The 16,711-nt window shown below is 37.6% G+C and overlaps 4 protein-coding genes and 1 non-coding gene across 10 annotated transcripts; 1 reads left to right on the top strand and 4 right to left on the bottom strand.

Annotated features, from left to right (window-relative positions):
* The first annotated feature begins 1,073 nt into the window (after positions 1-1,073).
* On the top strand, positions 1,074-3,578 carry LOC102620944 (subtilisin-like protease SBT3). The gene has a single exon (XM_006487060.4). The coding sequence runs from the start codon at positions 1,096-1,098 to the stop codon at positions 3,430-3,432; it is 2,337 nt and encodes a 778-aa protein (XP_006487123.2). The 5' UTR covers positions 1,074-1,095; the 3' UTR covers positions 3,433-3,578.
* Positions 3,579-4,253: 675 nt separating this feature from the next.
* LOC102620488 (uncharacterized) lies at positions 4,254-8,565 on the bottom strand. Of its 4 annotated transcripts, none has more exons than XM_052432332.1 (3): positions 8,482-8,565; positions 7,801-7,846; positions 4,254-6,129 (listed from the first exon to the last, which is right to left on the bottom strand). In XM_052432332.1, exon 3 carries the CDS (start codon positions 6,092-6,094, stop codon positions 4,511-4,513), a length of 1,584 nt encoding a protein of 527 aa, XP_052288292.1. In that variant the 5' UTR covers positions 6,095-6,129; positions 7,801-7,846; positions 8,482-8,565; the 3' UTR covers positions 4,254-4,510. The 4 variants fall into 4 exon arrangements, with proteins under 4 accessions (XP_052288292.1, XP_015388382.2, XP_006487121.2 ...); XM_015532896.3 differs by lacking the exon at positions 8,482-8,565 and adding an exon at positions 7,995-8,420 and having other exon boundaries at positions 4,254-6,122; XM_006487058.4 differs by lacking the exon at positions 8,482-8,565 and adding an exon at positions 7,995-8,419.
* Positions 8,566-8,899: 334 nt separating this feature from the next.
* On the bottom strand, positions 8,900-11,473 carry LOC102619831 (thioredoxin M3, chloroplastic). Of its 3 annotated transcripts, none has more exons than XM_006487055.4 (2): positions 11,033-11,473; positions 8,900-9,487 (listed from the first exon to the last, which is right to left on the bottom strand). In XM_006487055.4, exons 1-2 carry the CDS (start codon positions 11,229-11,231, stop codon positions 9,168-9,170), a joined length of 519 nt encoding a protein of 172 aa, XP_006487118.2. In that variant the 5' UTR covers positions 11,232-11,473; the 3' UTR covers positions 8,900-9,167. The 3 variants fall into 3 exon arrangements, with proteins under 3 accessions (XP_006487118.2, XP_006487120.2, XP_006487119.2); XM_006487057.4 differs by having other exon boundaries at positions 8,900-9,481; positions 11,033-11,472; XM_006487056.4 differs by having other exon boundaries at positions 8,900-9,484; positions 11,033-11,467.
* Positions 11,474-11,576: 103 nt separating this feature from the next.
* TRNAR-UCU (transfer RNA arginine (anticodon UCU)) lies at positions 11,577-11,649 on the bottom strand. Its single transcript has one exon. It is a non-coding gene; the product is annotated as a tRNA-Arg (tRNA).
* Positions 11,650-11,811: 162 nt separating this feature from the next.
* Positions 11,812-16,164, bottom strand: LOC102619146 (methylcrotonoyl-CoA carboxylase beta chain, mitochondrial). The gene is made up of 10 exons (XM_052432331.1): positions 15,756-16,164; positions 15,520-15,639; positions 14,202-14,636; positions 13,892-13,982; positions 13,530-13,771; positions 13,275-13,439; positions 12,951-13,025; positions 12,724-12,855; positions 12,273-12,329; positions 11,812-12,204 (listed from the first exon to the last, which is right to left on the bottom strand). Exons 1-10 carry the CDS (start codon positions 15,933-15,935, stop codon positions 12,001-12,003), a joined length of 1,701 nt encoding a protein of 566 aa, XP_052288291.1. The 5' UTR covers positions 15,936-16,164; the 3' UTR covers positions 11,812-12,000.
* Between the last annotated feature and the right edge of the window lie 547 nt (positions 16,165-16,711).

Consider the following 16,711-nt stretch of genomic DNA (forward strand, 5'->3'; position numbering starts at 1 on the left):
CTTCAATGATATTATTGAATAAAGAAAAATTTTTAACCTTTACAGTAACTAGTAATAATTATTTTTTGTATATATAAGATAAATACGTAATATCCCTTTTTTTCCCCGGAGTTTCATGAGCTTTTGATTTTTTTTTTTTTTTTTTTTGAGGATCTTTTCAAGCATTTGAAATTTCTTAAGGGCATTCATGAGAATTTAAAAATTTTTAGGGGCTTTCAATGGAATTTGGCATGTATGCATAGTTAGTCAACTAGTGAACAAAATTGATCATATTACAGAGAACATCAATGGCTCGAGGTTATTACTTTGTAATTAAAGTAATTTGGAAGCTTAGCCATATTACAAGTTTTCTTTCAGTTTATTATGCATGCTTCGTTGAAATTCTTTAGAAATGTGAAGAATAACTCCATATTTCTTTCACTTATTTAATTGAGAAATATCGTGTTATTGCAACAAGTCAAAAGGATTCCTTCCGAGCCATAAAATGTCAAAAAGTGAGAGAAGAACAATGTCTTGATGCCAAATAGAAACAGGCAATTAAGGATCTATTCCCAATTCTTCTTCATATGCCTCAAAGATCCTTTGTAATATGAAGACAATCATTCTCAAATTCTAACTTAGAAAATATTGTTTGCTTTACTCTTTGTTCTAATAATGAATGACTCATGTGGAAGTTCACCCTAGCTATGACCAGATCCTCAGGCTAAAAATTAAAAAAATAAAATAAAATAAGAGCTATTTTGTACAGTAGCATCAACTCCCCAAACAACTTGGGGCCAGGGCCTGCTTTTAATAATATGACTTGGTCATTCCTCTTGTTAATCTTTAATTTTAAGAGCGGTTTAGTAGTGAAGAAGCTTGATATAATAAGGTCAAAATATCACAGTATAATAAAGAAGCAAGACGAAGCTTCCCTTGTTTTCATTGAAGAGTCCTGGCAAATCAGTCCTCCTAATAGGTTTAACGAAAAAAATGAAATGACATCTATTGATTTCATCCCCATAACCCAGAACACAACATGTGTATATATAGAATTGATGCTTTAAGAACTTCAAATTGTCATATCCCCTCAACTCCAAGTTTGTGAGAAAAATCATGGCAAATTTCAATCCTTTCATGTTCATGATCCTCTTGCTATTCCTCTATGTATCGTATGCCACCTCATTGTCCATGTCAGGAGATCGGAAGACTTACATTATCCACATGGACAAGGCAGCAATGCCGGCTCCCTTCTCCCACCACCATCACTGGTACATGTCCGTACTTTCATCCTTATCATCATCTGATGATGGTGATGGTGATGCCCCAACCCATCTCTACACCTACAACCATGTCATGGATGGCTTCAGTGCTGTGTTGTCCAAGAACCAACTCGAGCAGCTCCAGAAAATGCCAGGTCACCATGCCACATACCTGGAATCATTTGGCCACCTCCATACTACCCGCACCCCACAATTTCTTGGCTTAAATAAACATGCCGGGGTATGGCCGGCTGCAGGCTTTGGCAGCGACATAATTGTCGGTATCCTCGATACCGGAATCTGGCCGGAGAGTAAGAGCTATGACGATAGAGGCATGCCGCCGGTGCCTGAGCGATGGCGCGGCGCATGTGAAGTTGGAGTTCAGTTTAATACTTCTCACTGCAACAGAAAGCTGATAGGGGCACGCTCATTCAGCAAAGGGATTCGGCAGAACGGCCTGAACATATCAAAAACAGATGACTATGACTCTCCAAGAGATTTTTTCGGTCACGGAACTCATACATCATCAACAATAGGTGGCAGTCGTGTTCAAGATGTTGATCACTTTGGATACGCTAAAGGAACAGCAATTGGAGTTGCACCAATGGCTAGGATTGCAATGTACAAAGTTCTGTTCTCCAATGACAATCTTGCTGCAGCGGAAACTGATGTTCTCGCCGGCATGGATCAAGCGATAGCTGACGGGGTGGATATAATGTCGTTGTCCTTGGCATTCCCAGAGACAACATTTGATGAGAACCCAATAGCCATTGGAGCTTTTGCAGCCTTGAAGAGAGGAATTTTTGTTGCGTGTTCAGCTGGAAATTCAGGACCACGTCCGTACTCCATTCGAAATGGTGCTCCGTGGATTACGGCCGTTGGTGCAGGAACTGTTGATAGAGAGTTTGCAGCTCACGTCACCCTTGGCAATGAAGAGCTAACAGTCATTGGAAAATCTGTGTACCCAGAGAATCTGTTTGTCTCCAGAGAACCTATATACTTCGGATATGGAAATAGATCCAAAGAAATTTGTGAACCCAACTCAACTGACTCTAAAGCTGTTGCAGGCAAGTATGTCTTTTGTGCATTTGACTATAACGGCAATGTAACGGTACATCAGCAGTTAGAGGAAGTGGGCAAATCTGGCGCCGCCGGGGCTATCTTCAGTGCAGACTCGAGGCAACATCTTTCTCCCTACGTCTTTAATATGCCTTTTGTGGCGGTAAACCTGAAAGATGGAGAGTTAGTGAAGAAGTACATAATCAATGTGGAGAATGCTACGGTAAGTATCAAGTTCCAGATTACAATATTGGGCACCAAGCCAGCTCCACAAGTGGCCAATTTTTCGTCCCGAGGGCCTTCTCTTCAATCACCTTGGATTCTAAAACCCGATATACTGGCTCCAGGAGTTGATATCTTGGCTGCCTGGGTTCCCAACAATCCTTTGCAACCCATTCGCGATGATTATCTACTCACTGATTATACTCTCTTATCAGGCACATCAATGTCATGCCCTCATGCTGCTGCCATAGCAGCACTGGTTAAAGCCACTCACCGTGACTGGAGTTCAGCTGCCATCCGTTCAGCATTGATGACAACTGCCGATGTTCTTGACAATGCCTATGGTATGATCACTGACAAATCGACCGGAGTTGCAGGAACCCCTCTCGATTTCGGTGCAGGGCATATTAATCCTAACAAGGCCATGGATCCGGGACTTGTGTATGATATTGAGGTCCAGGACTATATCAACTACTTGTGTGCATTGAACTACACTAGCCAACAGATTAGAGTTCTCACAGGGACATCAGATTATACGTGTCAATATGCTAATCTCGATCTTAATTATCCATCCTTCATAATCATCTTAAACAACACCAACACTGCAAGCTTCACATTCAAGAGGGTATTGACGAATGTAGCTGATACCAAGTCTGCTTATACTGCAGCAGTGAAGGCACCAGCTGGCATGACGGTAAAAGTGCAACCAGCAACACTATCCTTTGCCGGAAAATATAGCAAAGCCGAGTTCAGTCTGACAGTGAACATTAATCTTGGGTCTGCGGTTAGTCCCAAAAGTAACTTTCTTGGCAATTTTGGGTACTTGACCTGGTATGAAGTTAATGGGAAACATCTGGTGAGAAGCCCCATTGTCTCTGCATTTGCTAATTCTACCGGTCACTGGCCGTGAATCCAGGTGTAGCCATGTAGTGGCGAATATGGCATAGACAAAAGGATATGGAAATTAAAACAAGTAACTCAATGCTAAGAGGATGTTAATGCAAGGAAAGACTTTTTATCAAATAATAAAATTAACGTGTTGTGGAGTTTGTCTTACTAGTGTCCTTTTCTTCGGGTCATTGACAAATAACAGCGTATCCATCCTTCATAGTATCATTGAGAATTTTGGTCAAAATTAACTAAGTGCGTCCATCCTTCAGAGTGTCATCGAGAATTTCGTCCAAACAAACTTTGAGAAAAGCTTTAGCCGGTACTAAAACAAGTTTCTTGTATAATTAAACTAATTTATTACTCAGAAGGGTAGTATAAATTTCCTATAACTTTTATTTGTGTATTTTTTTTATCAAGTGAAAGAGATTCAGATTGTTTTGCAATCCAATCAAACACTAGTGACTCCTGAAAAATGATAAAATAGCTCTCACGTAATACGATTAACTAATACATATAAAACATATATAATTGAATTTTATATAACTATTAATTACATACATATTCTTCAAAATAAATACACCTATTTAGTTATGTCATAATATTATTTATTTATTGTGTGACTGACCTAACATCTTAAAAATACTCTAAAATGTTTCCTAAATCTTAAGCTGCTGACCGAAGAAATGATTAATGAAAATACAAACATCAGAGCTGCAGTCACACATACACTGCATTTGATTAACTATACGTTTTCAATTAAATTACCATTACAGGTAAATATACATACCCAGACAAATAAACCTTCATTCAGAGAAAAAAAAAACTGCAAAAACTGGAAGATACAGAACCCTGGATTTACTTACAGATTTCACATTACCAACATTTGTCAGTTGACTGGGAAAGAGTCTTACATGGAAATTTCAAAATAAACCTTCAAATCCATGCAGGACGTATCAACATATTTTCAATTGGAAATTCCGTGAAAAAAGGAAAATGGATTGAGCGACTCAGAGGCCAAAAAGCATACCTCAATCGGCTCATCTACATTTAAGTTAAAACATTGAAAGGTTTACTAGAACGTCAACTACCACGATTTTCTAGCCACCTACCGCAGCCAGGAACTTTTTCTGGCTTACTGGTTCTTCATTCAAGACAACCACATCCCGTACTTTGTCAAACAGATCCTCTAGCTGATCCACGCCAAATCTGTGATAGTCTAAAGGTCTCTTGTATCGTTGTTTGTATATCGCTTCAAAACAACCCAAGAAAATCCGACAAGAATAGCTCACTAGAATCTCTTGCAGCTCATGCTTGAACTGTCTCAGATTTTCTTCATTGATCCCAGTTTGACCTGCCATCCCAGTATTAGGTTTCCCTTGCTCCCTTCCCGCTTCATTTTCTTCAACAACCACTCTTTCATCATCTGAGAGCTCATCTGATGATGCACAACCTGCATTCATACTCTCTTCCTGAGTACCCTTTCCCCTCTTATCCTTTTTTGTCAGAATGGCAGTTGGATTTGCTTTCCAGTTTCTTAGGTAGACAAATTTCCTTTGGCCTCTTCCTTCCACAGAAATCATGTCACCCAACTTCTTGAAAAGATTTACTAGCTTGTATGCCCCATACTCTGACACATACAGCGTCCTTCCAAATAATTTTTGGTACTCAGCAGGAACACGAGTGAGAGGCAGACATCCTCCAGACAGTTCAAGCAATCTCACCATCTGTGCCCTCAGACCATTAATGTCCCCAGGCTGAACCCACAAGGTAGAATCATTCTGATCACTGCAAGAAACATGACCTGCCGAAGCTTCATTAAGACCAGATGGCAGACTTTGGCTCCTGAAGTTCGAAGGAAAACAAGGCATGTTCATCGAAGACGTAGTGGTGTATTCAGATAAGGATCGAGACACAATTGAGAAGTCTCTAGATTTGTAATAGCTTTGGGAGATTCCCCTATAAACAATTGCTTCTTCTTCATTTTGGGCATCCGTGTTGTCATTAATGTTACACCCCATTAAATACCCAGAAATATCAGCTGGACCTCCACGAGTAGGCATCAAGGTTTTTATGGGGGGCACAAAGCCTTCACCACGAGCAACACTAGGCCAGTCCCAGACAAATTTACCAGCATTGCAAAGGGCAGATGAAACACCTACTCCAGAAGGGATGACAAGAATCACTGTATACCCACGTTGACCAAGTATGTGTAGCGCTGGAGCAAAATCAACATCCCCTGATATCAGCATTATGGAAGAAGGTGGACGGTTGTCAAGGGCAAACAAAAACATGTCAACCAAGATAGCCTTGTCGGCAGCATCCTTTCTCCCATTGGGAACATCAATTAGCTTGACACCAGTTCTCTGGCATCCCTCTCTGAGTCGTCTGGGGAAGGCATTAAAATCCCCATAGGCAGAGAACAACATAACAGCTCCTTTAATCACAGGGTGCACCTGCAAAGCCATTCGTATATTGCCAGCCACATCTTCAGGACGGACATCACTTGGAACAGGGCAGTTTTCAATGTCCCAGAGGATAGCCACAGGACCATCTAAGAAGTTCTGGTTCTGCTGGTTTGTTGCAGTCTGATGCATATCCACGTTTGAGTCGACCATAAGAGTTCCCTTCGGTTCTAAGGAATCTGAAGGAACTATTGATGTTGATCTATTCAGATTAGCCATCACTGTTTCATCACCAACTCAAAGGATCCTAAAGGCTGCCAAAGCAAGAAAAAAGTATTAAGTACATAACAGAAGGATGTTCTTTGATACTATTATAATAAACAAAATGAAGCAGAAAAAAGTGTGTGTGTGTATAAAACAGAAGACCAGTAAAAAATACTATGCACTTAATGACATTAATTTTTTCAGCAATATAAAATATAAGATAATCGGAAAAACACATAATGACATGGAAAAATGGGAAAAGAAAACGTAATGGAAGACCACCAAGACAATAAGGAAGGTGCAACTTTATTTTTCTTTCCTTTCAAGAAGAATGACAGACTCATTAGAGAACAGAAGTGTATCCACTAAAGAAGCCCATTGTGTACCCTATAATTTCAGATCATCTGAAGATAAGAATAATTTAAGAATTTACATCTATACAAAAAGCCAAGGACTATAAACAACACAACATCAACATATATGTTTTCTCTACCCCTATTCTGTTGTTGCCTTATCGGATGGAGGTAGGGGAGTTTAATTCCTAGAATTTGCAACATTCTAAGAATGTGCTACAAATATATCTGATCTTGCCTATACACATGATGTTTCGGATGGTTTCTGATGAGGTTCCGCCCACAATTTTTTTTAACTTTGCCCCAAGGGGCTTAGCCAAGTGGTTTTCAAGCGTCATTGGCTGACCACCCGTGTTCAAATCCTGAGGAGCTAAAAATTCCATTTGTGCATTCTATCTGTTGAATAACAAATTAAAAAAAAAAATTCAAAAAGCTAACACTTTTAACAAAAACTAGATTTATGCCACCATCGATATTGGAATGCTAAGTGTTCAAATGAATTATTACTATGCAATCAACGGGTAGACAATACGATCTTATGGAGATCATAATGGATGCAGCAATTACGAAATAGGCAGAGATAGCACGTCAATGCATCCAGAAGGAAACATAGCCACAAAATGATTCTGCTACAACGCACAGAACTCAGAACAAACTGACATTCACAAAAGAAATCTATATATTTGCGTTGATAACAAATTCCTTCTATTACAACCAAAGGAGAACAAAAAAGATCATCAATAACAGATTCCATATATTACAAACAAAAGAGAATAAAAAAGATCATTAACAACCATTCCTCAAAACGGACAAACTACAGAACAGGATAAAATGGAATTTGTAATTTCCCTCCAGTAACTCAGAACAAGTTGTGAAACCAAAGAGAAGGCATCAATCACAATAAATTTTAATATGGGCAAATATTTGGGGATAATTAAATCCATTTTGACTGAGTTCAAATATAACACAAAGTAGAAGGACTTGACAAATTAAGAACTGGCCAAGAAATTCAAGAATCTCCACAAATACAAACTGTTTTGAACATCTTCAATTCCTCTGCTCACTGCCTCAGAACTTAAAAACTTCACTTCTCTTGAATCCTTATTGGATAATTAACTGAACTATCATCACTCACTTGGATTCTAAATATTGTATTGTTTATGTTCAGGGAATATGAATAAAAAAAATTTGAAATTTCTTCTTTTGCCCATTGACTCGGAATAAAAACCCAGAAATCAAAAACTTAATTTCCATCCAAATTCCTAGCGTTTTCTCAGCAACCAAACAAACCAAATCACAGTCCAAAAATAACTGCAGGAACACGCAAATCATTACTAAACCCAGCAAAAAATAAAAAATAAAGGGTACCTCATATTGAAACCACCACTTCCTTTCGCTAGAATCCACCCAGATCCTGAGCAACAACACATGATCAAAAGATCTAATAATTATCACACAAAAACATCCAAATTTAAACCCCATAATTTAAATTAAATTAAACTCAAAAGAAAACTGCTTTTCTTTGTGCTATTGATAATAGAAGAAAAGAGAAGAATCCAAACCTAGGGATGATGGAAGGCTCTATTCTTATTGAATATTGATGATGGTTGTTGGGGATATTGGATTTTAGTTTGATTTTTATTTATTCTAACAAAACCTGAGCTTTAAGCTTTGAACTGAAAGATTTTTACTTCATGTTTCTGCCTTGCTCGCTCAGTAACAATTGACAGAGACTCAGAGAGGGAGTGCTGTGCAAATTTGGGCTATTGAGATTATAAAGATCAGAGCCCAAGAGACTCTGTATGAGAATGGGTTGATTTTCAAATCAAATCTTGAGTCTAAACCGACTGAGAAAGTGATCATGCGCTTATTCTAGAAGTCCAGTTATTTGTAGACCTAACTTACTGTGGGAACCAGCTTGATGGACGGTCGGATTTATTTTGTTGTTTAATTATCTGAATATTTCCGTAGTTTTGAAGGTAAATGTTCAATGCATGATTGCTTGTCAAAAGAGACAATTGTTTGTTAAATTAAAATTGTGCTACTCACCGCCCCTGTAAACAGAGCCTGTAGATTTTCTTTTTCGGTTGATTTTTAGTATTCCTCTTTTGGGTAGACTTATCTTCTCAAATATCTTGCGTTGCCTCCTATTTTCAGTTTTTTATAGTCCCTTTTCCCACCTTTGGAAAAAAGCTGCAGCCAGTACGGGGCCACGTTTCAGAATAAAATTAGTGGAAAGGGGATACAAAATTGAATCAAATTGGAACCAAGCACCGGTAGTGGTTAAAAACACGCCCTTGCTTCATTTTTTAATTTTTTATTTTTTTTTGGAATTGGGGAAAAGCCTAATCAACATGCTAGGGTATAAAACTTCGCCTTAAGATGGAGAAACCTGGGAGTTTGCTTAAAATGATTCCAATCTTAGTGCCATGGATTTGATCCAAAAAAGATTATTCCAAGGACATGATGCAGGCAGCTTAAATACACAATTGATAGGCTAGAAAAGTAAGCACACATTTACAAAACCTTCATCTCAGCTGATAACATAGCAAAAACAAAGACAGGTAAAACCACTAACAGTCCAGCACCAGTGGTGTTGGTACCTGGGAAGCAATATCTAGATGATGTACATCTAAAGTAATCATGACCCAATGGAAAATTCAGCCAATACTGGTCATTTGACACCTAAAACGAATTGATCGACTTCAATGGATCTTCAAGCCATTAGATCATGTTTATGACTTCAGAACCCTCTCAATAGCAGCAATGTAGAACTCCTTCGGCATGGTTCCAACCACAGTTTCGCGTTTCTCTCCATTCTTGAAGAGCAAAACTACAGGCACAGCCTTAATTTCATAGTCCTCAGCAATTGTTAGGTCTGTGTCCGTATTGACCATAAAACATCTAAGTCTCCCAGCATACTCTCCTGCAATCTCATCAATCACCCGATGAACCATCCTGCACGGTCCACACCAACTCGCATAAAATTCAACGAGAACAGGGGTATCACTGTTCAGGATCGACTTTTCCCACGAGTCTTTGGTGACCACTGCTGCTACACAAGCAACATATTATGATCAGGATACTGCCCATTAACAAACCCCACATATCTCACGAATACCTAGTACTCAATAGAATACAAGCCAAGAAGCAATTTAGTTACACTTTAAGAAAGTCTATCATCTAGGGAAGCTTTTCTCAACAAAAATGTTCATTGTTTCTCTTTTCTCATAAGCATTCCATCTCTGTAATCTACAGATTGTCTCTCTATCTCTTAGTATAAGACCACCACTGTCTCAAGGCTTCAATATTATTAAGGAATCATAAGAGATATGTTTTGCTTTTAATGCTTGTGGAACTTAAACTTCCTTATCTTTGATTCGTCATATATCAAAACCATTTGAGCAGAACTATACGGCATAGGAAGTGAGTCATCACAACAAATATAAAGAAGAGTTGAAACTGAATGCAGAAAAAACAACAATATGCAAGTTGTCTAAACAATATAAGAACACCCCAATATAAATTGAAAAATTTACACACAATGATCCCCACACATATACAACTGCACATACCAAAAAAATGGTAGTTTTCATCAGAGAATTTAACAGGCAATTAAAAGCAATTAGAACAATAGAACACAAGACCTCTTCAAAAGTACAACTTAACATAATAAGAACTTTGACTGTTCAAACAGAGATCATTTCCGGCTAGAAGTTGTATTTTGAAGGGTTTAACTCCAAAATTACATATGGTAAAATCTTTTCAATTTTCATCCATCCACCAGTTTTATCTAAATTTTATCTTTAAAATTTAACAAGAAAATCTAATCCACCTATGCCTTCAAAAGAGCAATACAATAATTGCAATTTTTTCCATGTTTAACAAGCCAATCAACGAAACAATGGCAATGCCACAGTTATATAAGATTCATTTTCCATATATCCCATGAAACTACCATGATCAAGATCCTACTCTGAGGATTTCACTCAACCTACAATGCAAATATCTATGCTTGCAAACTAGAGGAGTAGGCATTACACCCTCAAGATGTTAAAACCCCAGAAACATCAACCATTAACAAGCTTTTCTAGTTTACAATGAACAAATGTACGACACTGATAAATCAAAATGAAAACAAGTTTCAGATCCCAGCGTCCAAGCACATAAACAGAAGCTTTATGACCTCATCAAGGCGAAATCTTTAAGATATCTCTTTTCAAAGCTAAAAATAGTAGGATCAAGTCAATTACCTAAATTTTTCAGCGATTAAAATCCAAAATATAAAAGCCAAAATTCACACTTTGATCCACAAGATAAAACTGGACGAAAGCATTCTACGAGTCATTTCAGCTAGAATCTTTTGATATTCCCAGGACTAAACAACAGATAATGGAAAATGGGTTCTGTCAAGCAAATCCATTTCTGAAACTATTTCTTCTACTTTTTCCTCATTCATCTTTCTAACTAACCAAACAGAAGTTACATAAGCACAAATCCCAAAAAACAAATACAGCACCCAGAAATATAAAGAGTAAAACCAATCAAATCAAACGAGAAAAAAACCCATTAAAAATGATCAAAAAAATTAAAACCTTACCTCTAGATTCACGTACACAGAGAACCTTAAGTGAAAGAGACCTGTTTGGAGCCTTAAAGGTAGCGTTTTTGGCGTAAAAATGAGAGGGAAATGAGAGTTTGTTGGGCGTATGAGAAGGAAATGAAGAGACGCGTGGAATGGCAAAATGGGCAGAAGTGAAACAAGAAGATGATGACGATGAAGAAGAAACAGAAGCCATAACTGAAGAAGAGTGTTTGTTTGATCAGAGAATAAGTGTGCGTGTGTGTTTTTATTGGTTAGGTGGGAGAAGTGGAAGAGTGAAATTGTCAGCCCTTTATTTCTTAATTTCTTTATTGCAAATTGTAATGCTGATACTGCACCAGGCCAGCACCTGCGACCCCTCAACAGCAAAACGTAATGAAAACAGGGGAAATAGAAAGCGGCACGTTTTTCTTTTGTGTTTTTTATTATCTAATCTAATCTGGCTGAGGGTGGCAAATCGGACGGAGGCGGGCCCCTCCATTGTGAATAACGATTAATGACTAATGATCGAATCAAAGAGTAGCACCCCATTGGAAAAGGTCACGCCCGGTGGGACTCGAACCCACGATCGTCTGATTAGAAGTCAGACGCCTTATCCATTAGGCCACGGGCGCCTTCGGTGGGTCAGCGTCGGTACTTTAATAATATTTCTATCTAAAATGTCTTAAACTCCAACCACCCCGCCGCCAGACCCTCCATTATCCCCTTCCTTGAAACTAATCTCCCTATCGCGTTGATTTTAAAAGATAGAATTGAACTAACATGTTCAAAGAAAATTTGGATCAGATGCATCAGTTATTATAGCTTTTTGAAACCTTGAAATTCCATCAGAACTTTCTAACGTTCACATAACTGCATAAAAATTGTTAATAAATACACTTTGGGGTGATTATTGAAAGTAAGCATTGGCCTGCCAAAGCTTCGTATGCAGAAAACCTATAGAATCACTTTCTTTGTTGAGTGAGTTACATTCTAAATACACCATATTTGGTGTCTTCCACAGGGCGGTTCAAGGCAGCAGAAATGCAGAAACCTATAATTTTTCTTGTGTCAGCTGGGTCGATGATACCGTCATCCCAGAGTCTTGCTGTGGAGTAATAAGCATTTCCTTCTTTCTCATAAGCTTCTACAACCTTTGCCTTGAACATTTCCTCCTCTTGCTTTGTCCACTGTGATACAAGTTCACGGCATGGATACTTATATTTGAGTTTTTGGAATGAGAGAAAAAAGGGCTTACCTCAATTCCTTGCTTTTTCTTTTTGTCCTTTTCTACTTGAGACAGCACTCCAGCAGCCTAAGTTTTGCCAAGGAAAGTAAACAATCATACTTAAAACAAATAATAAATTTAGGAGTCAAGTAATTGCTATGTAATGAACGGGTTCATTAGGTTTCAAGGATGGGGAAAACATTGTGAAAATGTAAAGAGAGGAAGTCCAGAGGCCAGGGAAATTAACCAAAATTTTCATGAAGTAATAAAAAGAACAATCATTGGATATTTATTTTGAGAGGAGAAAGCAATATGTGATCTTCCTTCTGTAGTTAGGATTGTAGATTGTTCGCAAGAAGCACTACGTATTAATCGAAATACTCAGATTCATGAATCATAAAATCTATATGCCCCTCACTTCAAAGGAAATGCATGATGACATATTAGTTGTGTGCAAGAAAGTATTGATAGGAGAGGCTACCTGAGCACCACCCATTACAGATATTCTCGCATTTGGCCAAAGAAACATGAAATTGGGACTATACGCACGCCCACACATCGCATAATTTCCAGCACCAAAACTACCTCCAACAATTATTGTAACTTTTGGTACCTGCACAAGGAATGATTAGAGAAGGTGGAAGGTTTTGTTTTTCTCTTTCTTGCTGAAACCAAAAGAATTAACTTGCACAGACTTTCATCACCGACCTTTGCACAAGAAACTGCCATCACCATTTTTGCTCCAGCCTTTGCTATACCATTTGCTTCAGATCTTGAGCCAACCTAACAGATAAACAACTATTACAGTTCCAGAATTCTATCAGGAACTACTAGCCTAATTAATTCACACAGTTTCTTAAAAGGAAGTGGGGCATTTCTTAAAAAGAACAAAAAGAAGTAGAAAAAATTTGAACAATCAAGTTCATTCATTTCTTACTACTAGGTTTAGTTTCACCTCTTCTTATAATCTAAGGACATAATCATGTCAGAAATATTCATTAACAAATTAATGGAAAGAGAAGGATCAAATACCATGAATCCAGTAATATTCTGAAGAAAGACCAATGGAATTTTCCGTTGAGTGCAAAGTTCAATGAAATGGGCCCCTTTTAGAGCAGATTCATGGAATAATATTCCATTGTTTCCAATGATTCCCACTGGTTGACCAAAGATTTTAGCAAAACCAGTCACAAGTGTCTGCACAGATACAAATCCAAATGGAGTTACAAACTCATTGATATTAGAATGTAACTGGCTTAAAAATTCAAGTGTTTTGAATGTCCTCACAGTGCCATACAATTTCTTGAATTCATCAAATTCACTTCCATCAACAATGCGAGCAATAACTGATCGAATATCAAAGGACTGCTTGAGGTCTGCTGGTGCAATAGAATAAAGCTCCTTTACGTCATATAAAGGTTCTTTATACTCAGGGTTTATATTCTGAAATCCATTTATCTCTCCTTGTCTCCCAGCCATGTGTAAGTTCTTGATAATGTTCCTTCCAAGAGAAAGTCCATGCAATTCATCTATCAAACATAAATTTACACATGTATAGTCATGGAATTACGGACACTGCAAAGACAACAGTAACTTCAGAAGTGGTACACACAGAAGAGGTGTAAAACTCCGCATGACCAAAGTAATACCTTGAGCAAAATAATCTGAAACCCCTGATGTCTTACAATGCACAGCAGCACCCCCCAAATCCTCCGCAGAGATTTCCTCTCCGGTAGCAGCCTACTGAAAGTTCTCCATTAGATATGGTATCTATTTGCAAACATTAATAGGCATACGTATAATAATTCATTTTATATGCATGCACACAGACATAAAACTGACTTGCATATGTTTATGATACATGATACTGCAAATCTATAAATAATACAAATTAATCATGAAACTGATCTATGAATTACTGCATAACTCATTTCAAACATCACAAAGTAGGGAACTAACCTTTACAAGGGGGGGTCCGGCCAGAAAAATGGTACCATTTCCTTTTACCATAACACTTTCATCAGCCATTGCAGGAATATAAGCACCTCCAGCAGTGCAGGAACCCAGTACTAATGCAATTTGAGGGATGCCTTCAGCTGACATTATGGCTTGATTATAAAAAATTCTCCCAAAATTTTCCTTGTCAGGGAATACTTCAGCCTGCTTGGGAAGGTAAGCACCTCCACTATCCACAAGATATATGCATGGTAGTTTGCATTGCGCAGCAATCTCTTGTGCCCTAAGATGCTTCTTAATGGTGATGGGAAAATATGTTCCTCCCTTGACAGTAGGGTCATTAGCCACAAACATACAAAGCCGTCCATGTACAGGGCCAATTCCAGTGATTATCCCTCCAGATTGTAAGGTTTCTTCATATAATTCATGTCCTGCAAGCTTTATATACGGTGTATATGATAAGATACTGCAATGTACCAAATAGCAAGCAACATATCTTGTTGAATCAACTAATAGTGAGAACTAGTCTTCATTTAATGCGAATTGTTTCTTGGCATGAGTCGACAATGCAAGCTTGTTTTAATATTCATACCACTGCTAATAGTGTTAATAGCCTGCTGTACTTAATTGGACCAGAGTGTTTCAAAACAGAAATCAGCCCTTGCATCAAATTAACACATGCTCCCAATGTCTCTCAGTCTCTTGACTAGCCATGAGAAATATACATATTAGCTAGTTCATACGATTCATAATTCTGTTATTCAAATCCACATCATGTATATGTATATTCTAAATTGCATTCAATTGGATAAAACAAATGGCTTTGCTAATTAGTTAGTCCAAATTCCCTGAACACTCACCTCAGAAAAGAAATTATATAGATCCAGGCAGATGGTTTGAGATAATTCATTATAAGTTCCAGGCACCTATACGGTATGCTTTAATCCATTTTTCTATCAATACAGGAATTAAGCATAAGAAAGATTACAACAGAGATAACAGAAGTGCATGCCTCATTTAACAATTTCTGTAATTGATTCAATCAACAGACTTACGACTGTCTCCAAGTTTAAACCAATTATACAATTCTAATTAATAAAGTATTGCATTTTTAAAGTAAAACTAGCAACCCAACAAAACAGTAATTGCACTTTAACAATCAAAACAATCCCAAGGAAAGATCCCCACCAAGATGGCAACCAAAATTGGAATTTGCAGTGTTATCAACACAAACTTCAAGCCTTAGGCATGCCCAATTAAAACTCTAGAATTGATTATTTTTACTACAATCCAGCACCTACAAGACTAATAAATAATAAACCTGAGAAAGCTCAAGAAATGAAGAACCGGGGTCAGTGAGGCGATCAATTCTTTCTCGAGGCAAAAGCTTGTTCCTGCTCCTGTTCCTCTTCACAGCCGATTCTCCACCTCCACCAAGAACCTTAATCCCAACAAACCCCCAGCAAAGATCACATCAACACACGCCATTTCACTATAAAAATAGAAAAAGAGAAAAAGAAAATAAAGAGAGAGACAGAGAGAGAGGGGAATGTTTACTTTTTGGATGTGGGATTGGAGTTCAGAGACCAACCCTTGCATCACCTGGGAGTTTCTCACAAATGCCTCCGAGTTTCTGTCCACGGCATCAGGAAGGACAGACAGATGCAAGGCTCTTGTCCGAATGGAGTTTGCCTTCAGAACTGAAGCCGCTGTTCTCCTCACTAAAGCGCCCAGCATTTTGACACCCGTGTTTTATCCGACTCCTCTGTTTTCTCACAGTTTGGTTCGGTTAGCTTCACTCTTATCGCCTTGCTTGCCGCCGCTGCTTGCTTGTGTGTAATTCATATCCTCCTTTCGAAATTTTTAATATCTATTATTAATTTGTGAAAATAAATAAATAAATAAATAAATATATATATATATATATATATATATGACTTTTGCCTGTGATGGGCTGATAATAGCTCGAGATTGGAGTTAGAATAGAACCAAGATAATACATCCAGTAGTACAGCTTTGTCTGTATATTCATACATTTACGCGGAAAAAAAAAAAAAAAGAATAAGAAAAGGGCCTTCCTTGTACAGGAAATTTACAACCACTCGTATAAATAGTAATACGTGGGGTTTCACGTACTGATAATGTGAGTAGTTGTAAATTATATTACATGTAACTTAAGATTTACCTAATGATAAATAATTACTTCAAATACAATAATTCAGGTAATTACAAACCTAAGTTTACTACATAAACTTATGACATGTAAATTACACGTAGAGGTGAGGTGACAATATTGGTGTTCTTATCGTTCAAATTTAATTCAACCTAAATTCAATATGTTTATAAATCATGTCATGTTAAATTGTTAAATGTTATGTTACCCCTTTAATAATGTGAGTTTAATATTTTAAAAGAAAATTCACTTTTTTAGTGTGTTGTTGTCTAAAACTAAGATATTTGTTCACATCCTATTCAAAAAATTTTAATTAATTTTATATAAAATATGATAAGCT

Source organism: Citrus sinensis, chromosome 8 (genome assembly GCF_022201045.2).
Source record: "Citrus sinensis cultivar Valencia sweet orange chromosome 8, DVS_A1.0, whole genome shotgun sequence".
Lineage (NCBI taxonomy): Eukaryota > Viridiplantae > Streptophyta > Magnoliopsida > Sapindales > Rutaceae > Citrus > Citrus sinensis.